This window comes from Spea bombifrons, chromosome 8 (assembly GCF_027358695.1).
Source record: "Spea bombifrons isolate aSpeBom1 chromosome 8, aSpeBom1.2.pri, whole genome shotgun sequence".
In the NCBI taxonomy this organism is placed as follows: domain Eukaryota; kingdom Metazoa; phylum Chordata; class Amphibia; order Anura; family Pelobatidae; genus Spea; species Spea bombifrons.
In genome coordinates this window covers 1,796,784-1,802,500 of record NC_071094.1, presented here as the reverse complement: position 1 = coordinate 1,802,500, position 5,717 = coordinate 1,796,784, and the positions used below count along the sequence as shown (strand labels likewise).

Genomic DNA, 5,717 nt, shown 5'->3' with positions numbered 1-5,717 from the left:
GCGAAAATGTGAAATTCTGCGTTCTATAGAACATCGGAAAACAAGAAGAAATTTTATACTGAAAGCTCCGGGGCCGGGGCTGATCTGCTAAACAGAATACATAAGACTCCTAATCCCATTTACACGATTCCGAGCTGCTGAGTAGAGTTTTAATTTTACTATTTTGTGATTTTTGAGATAAAAAGTTATTATCTGTTTTTAATTTAAATTTCCTAAAGGAGAGAGAATTATTTTCCGAATCCTCCAGTCAGACCCCCCAAACATTTGTAATTTACAAACGGGGGGCAGTTTTTTGTTTTGGGGGTGTGGTTAGAGGTGTGGCTGGTGCTACTTGGGTAACTGGGTGGGGTATTTAGAAAAATAATGGGTTTTATTGACCCCGTTTAATTTATAAAGCCGTTTCCTGCTGTTTCTATACACATTATCGGGGCGTTTAGGGCTGCAGAACCCTGCGATCCCCTCATACCCAGCAAACATTCTGACCTCCTAGAAAAGAGGGGCATCAGGGGAGGAAAAAGGGGTATTGGGAGAGGACTGAAGGGGATGGATCACCTCCCGGCTGTGTAATTTAACCATTTAAACACCAGGGGTGCTTGCTTTGCAAACACTTTGCAGTTAATATTCCCCCCTTTTTTCTGGATTTAAGTGCATTTTCTTAATACAGATTTGCCCTTTCACCCTGGAATCTGCTGCAAACGCTACACGGCTTCCAGATTCAGAACCTGGACCCGCCAGTCCCGGTCATCTCTCTCTGACGGATACATTTAAGCTTCAGTCTTCATCTTAAAATGTCTCGGCACCAAAGCAGTATAGGTCACAAAACAATATTAAAATCAAAGTTTATTTATCTGCCGTTAGCCGAATGCCGTCCTCGGATACATGCGATCCCTTATCTCCAATTCATTCAAGTGAGAGAGAGAAGCAATACTTAATCTGAGCTCCCTCTGATTAAATCTATGCTCCAGTGTCCGCTTTTAATAAGTGTTGGGTGTTGCGATATAATTGCAATCCGTGTTCGAATAAATAGCGGGTATCACTTCGCAATTATACCTCGGGAATTACTTTGTATCCTCCTAAACTATGAAGGGTGATTTAGAAGATACTCAACACCTCGACAGCTAGATTGGCAAGGAGAGGTTTTTTGGCAAAGTTGTCCAACAGCTCAAGACAAATAATCAAGAATGAAGACAACGGAATTTGTGGCATCATCTGAAGCACAAAGACGACTCAGATCCTACAGGTTAATTACATGACATCGAAACACACATAGGAGTTAAAATCTCTTCGTCGACTATGTAATTAATTCCCTGTTACTACATCTGAACCGTACCGGTTATTTAATGAAACGCGGAATGAACCGGTCTATAGGTAAATTGTTTCAATTCATTGCCCATCAACGCAAACTTAATGACTCAGACAGACTCCGAGCAGGGGTGATGTGTTTAATCATCGTAAAACGCCGAGGAACGTCATACCCTGGGTGGCTTGGACAGATGAATGTTAATGGTGTGTCTGGAAATAAAATTTATATGATGACTTCAACAAGACTTGGTGTCTTCTTAAGGTCTTGTCTGGGCAAAATTACAAATCGATCTCAAATTGGTGTCTAAGAATTTCAAAGAAAAGTTTCCGATGAAGCTCAGACCTTTCACAAATGGAAACAAGGGTGGACACCATGGTGGTCAATCATGGACAAAGCAACAACATATTGTGTCTCCTTCACTGAATGCTTGGTGGTCCATCATAGACAAGGCAACAACATATGGGGTCTTCATCACTGAATGTCTGGTGGTCCATCATGAACAAAGCTACAACATATGGGGTCTCCATCACTGAATGTCTGGTGGTCCATCATGGACAAAGCAACAACATATTGGGTCTCCTTCACCGAAAAGCTCCTCAAAACATTTCACAAAATTATTTGAACCACAAACAACAACATTTTATCACAATATCTCACCGTTACATAGATACAATTATATGGTGGTCTACCTACGGAAGATGAAACCTCATCACCCATGGTTGGTTATATAGCAGGAGGAAAGTCCCTAACAGAAGCTATGGATCTAATTCTACATATTAAGGGATGTAGCACATATTTCTTACTTTCTCTTTGATACATCTTCTAGGAAATTCTAATAGTTATAACATTTTACTGCCATGCCTTAAAAAAAAAAACATTAAAAAAAAAAACATTTTACAACACATAAAAAAATAACAAGGGCACAAGAAAGTCCTCATGAAACGTGCATTAAAAATCACATGAGTTACCACAGCTACATAAAGAGAATAGCATTGAATTATTAATGTTACAACTCTGCCGTCATCTAAAAGGCTGTAATGATGGTGAACTGGACTCCACGGATCGGAATTAAAAAAGTCAATATATGATAAGGGGGTTGATGGGCGTAGGAAGGGGGGACGCATGCCCTCTCCTGGAAATTTGGGCACGGTGATCCTATCGGGTTCTACGGAGAAGGAAAGGCATATTGCTTACAAAATTGTCTTTTTTCAAATCTGTGAAATGGAATAATATGAGAAAAATCCCCATGGAATTCTAGAATATTGTAAAAGAAAAAAAACAAACGTCTTATAAACAAATAAACTATATTTTGTGGACTCAGAAGAAATGGGTTTTAAATGTGGTCGGCTGTGTCGGTGGGATGCCCTGGAAAGTAAAATCATGATCTATGTCACCGGGGGACCTCAGTGACCTGCCACAGGGTACTCACCAATCGCTCGGACATATCCGTCTTGTCATGTTCGGGCAGATGCTGTTCCAGGGCAAGAACGATGCAGTTGGCAATGATGGTGGCTAAAATCATATATTCAAACGGAGTGCGAACAGTCAAGGAAATCAACGGACATCATTATAACCGGATACATTTTTACACCACGCAATCGTTTCGCATAAAGACTTCTGCCAAAGCCTCGGAGATGCAAAGCTTAGGATATGGATGTTGGTAACAGGTTCTTTGCCGGTCCCACCCAATATGGTGGGCATTAGCTTGGCCTAAATTAAGATGCCATCGGGTCTTAGATACGGAACCAAGTAAGGGCACCTATACAGTCCGCACCCTATGGACATCATTCACAATGTTTGGGGGCATCAGTGACCATGCATGACAGTGTAACGCTTGCTTCATGACACCTTGCCAGGGGCCATATGGTTCCTTGTGCTTAACCCCCTATGCTCTGGTTGACAGAGAGTTAAACGACATAAAACCATTAAAACAATTAGCGGATGTGGGGTTTTCAAGTTCATGAAATGAAACTCTCGTCAGATTAAAGTTCACAACGTGAGATGCTGTTCACAACTCCAGGGGAATTAGCAGGAGTCCATGTTATTTAACGGCGATGAAATATTAATAAAATACCCATTTAGCCTTTTAAAACAGGGAGCGCTCGGGGGCTGGGATTTCTAAGCGATGAGTTAGAACGTCAAATTTGTCCATTTTAATGTCTTTATTTAATACTAAATTTAACAACACTTTTTTTAATGTGTTTTTGGAATCATTCGGTGATCATTCGGTCTTCTGTAAAATTCTAAATGGGGTGCACGACCTATCCCAAGGAAAAGTGAGTTATCACCCACGGGTCCCAGTTAGTCGGGGCTTCTCGTTATACTCGTGACACATGGCCCACGATTCGGCACCATGGAGAGAGTCAATACGAGGATCCATATACACGGATCTTTACACACCCTGAGCCAGCAAGGACCCCACCCCCATACTGATACACGCTCTACATATACCCTGCTGTGTGATACAATGTAGCCACATTAAGGGAGAAGATGCTATATTATACATAGCTTATTATATCAATGCCTGATATGCATGAAAAATCCCGCTATAGGCCCCGATTTCCAGTGTTATTAATAGATAACACCCCACTTTTTTTTTTTTTTTTTTTATTCCCTGCTGACCTTGCCCTGGTAGGTGAACCTCCTTCTTCTCATAACCCTTATCACCAATCGCATAATCTCTTTATTATTATTATTTTTCTTCCATTTTTCAGGGTTTTTTTCCACCAAAATGTTTTTTTTTTTTTTTTTTTTTAAATGGAGAGATGCTTTAATCACCCCTCTGGAACTCAAATGGTTAATATTGGGTTGCCTTTTTTTGTGTGGATATATTTGGAAAAACCAAAACCCATTAGGCGTACCCCGGGGGAAAGGGGGGGATACTATATTTTTTTAGCATTTCCAAAAAGGCCACAGGGAATAGGTAGGACTAGGCGGAAGATACCCCTCTGTTGGATTAAATCCATTGGAGGGGGTGTAATAATCAGCTCCTTCCTGATCATGTTAATGGAAACCGGGGTTGCTAGGCTTCTGCGAGGAAGGCCTCAGGGCTCTCACTAAAGAATCAATAGGTGTGTGATTTCATAAGAGAAAAACATACAGCTCCTCATAGCTACCCACAGCGGCATCACTGGCACACAGGCATCCAACACACACCCAAAGACATGGGGGCTATGGGGGCATCTGGGTTCCTGACCTTCCCCTGTCTACGGTGGGGCTCTGATGCATACTATGATGCCCCAATGAACCCCTCTACATAGCTGGCAAAAAATAATAAGATTGCATCTGAATCAAAATGATCCAAGGTATGGTTTGCAGAACATTTGCGCCGGTGATAATACTGAGAGGCACAGGGGTGGTTATGGTGTCCTGCTGTTCACCAAGGTTGGTTATACATGATAAGAAAAAAAGAGACCTGAATGCACTAATGTCTAACCATTAACCAGAAAGGGCTGTAGTGATATCCACTAGATCCCCTCCCCCACTCCTTGAATATGGAAGGGTTAACCATTCAACAATATTCCTTTAAATGGGGATGGGTAGCCCCCCCCCCTACACACCACATAGAACATTAAGTAACAGGAAACATTCTGTGAATTAAAGGGACCACATGCGCAGGGATGGGGGTGTCATAGACAGGTAGCCCTACAACCACATCAGCCATACTTGCCCATATCATCATACAACCACTCCAACAGACTGAACAGAAGGATATGGCCACTCTGTGATCCTTTTGGCATATTTTCTGATGACATTGTCTTCACTGAAGATGAACAGAGATCTGTTGACTGTGAAGCAGTTCTGTTTGACTGGGATGGGGTTATACAGAGCCATAGTCCTGGCCCTTTGAGCCATAGATTGCTTGTACATCCTTTGGCCAGACTGAGGACCACCTTGTCTACTGCTGCCCCTTCCAGTACCCCCAGGCACTCCGGTTCCATAACGGGTGGGCAGATCATCTCCAAAGCGTGCCATTCTACAAATTGACAGAACCAAGGGTTAATATCCAAAATGCCAGGTTGCAAGGTTGGGGGGTGCACACACATCCCCATGCACAGCAGTCCTCACAATGTGATGCCTTTCATGTAGAGTCTCCACCACCAGGAAGATCTGCTGTGCAGCGCAGGCTCCACAAGAACATGCAGGATTGTCAACTTGGAATCCTGGATCAAAAGGTGGATCTTCTCCCTCTGAGCCTTACAATAGGGAAGAGCTTAATAAGACAGCAGAAATGTGTGTGAAATAAGGAGGAGAAGGAGGAGGCAGTGGTAGGAGTAAGAGAGAAGCAGCAGCATGTAGAGGGTATATGCTCCAGCCTCCTGCCTGATGTTCCTGGATCTGATTGGGATGTTCTCCAAGCTCCAGTAGCTGGTACCTTTATAGACACTTAGTTACCGTATGAAGACAGTAACCA

The 5,717-nt window shown here is 42.6% G+C and overlaps 1 protein-coding gene across 1 annotated transcript in view; it reads right to left on the bottom strand.

Annotated features, from left to right (window-relative positions):
* Window positions 1-5,489, bottom strand: part of CACNA1B (calcium voltage-gated channel subunit alpha1 B) — a 92,949-nt gene extending 87,460 nt beyond the window's left edge. Inside the window, exons 1-2 of the mRNA XM_053472525.1 lie at window positions 5,019-5,489; window positions 2,733-2,838 (exon numbers count right to left, since the gene is read on the bottom strand). Of these exons, the coding sequence (XP_053328500.1) occupies window positions 2,733-2,838; window positions 5,019-5,278 (366 nt within the window). The 5' untranslated portion in view covers window positions 5,279-5,489. The remainder of the gene's footprint in view (window positions 1-2,732; window positions 2,839-5,018) is intronic.
* Window positions 5,490-5,717: the final 228 nt, after the last annotated feature.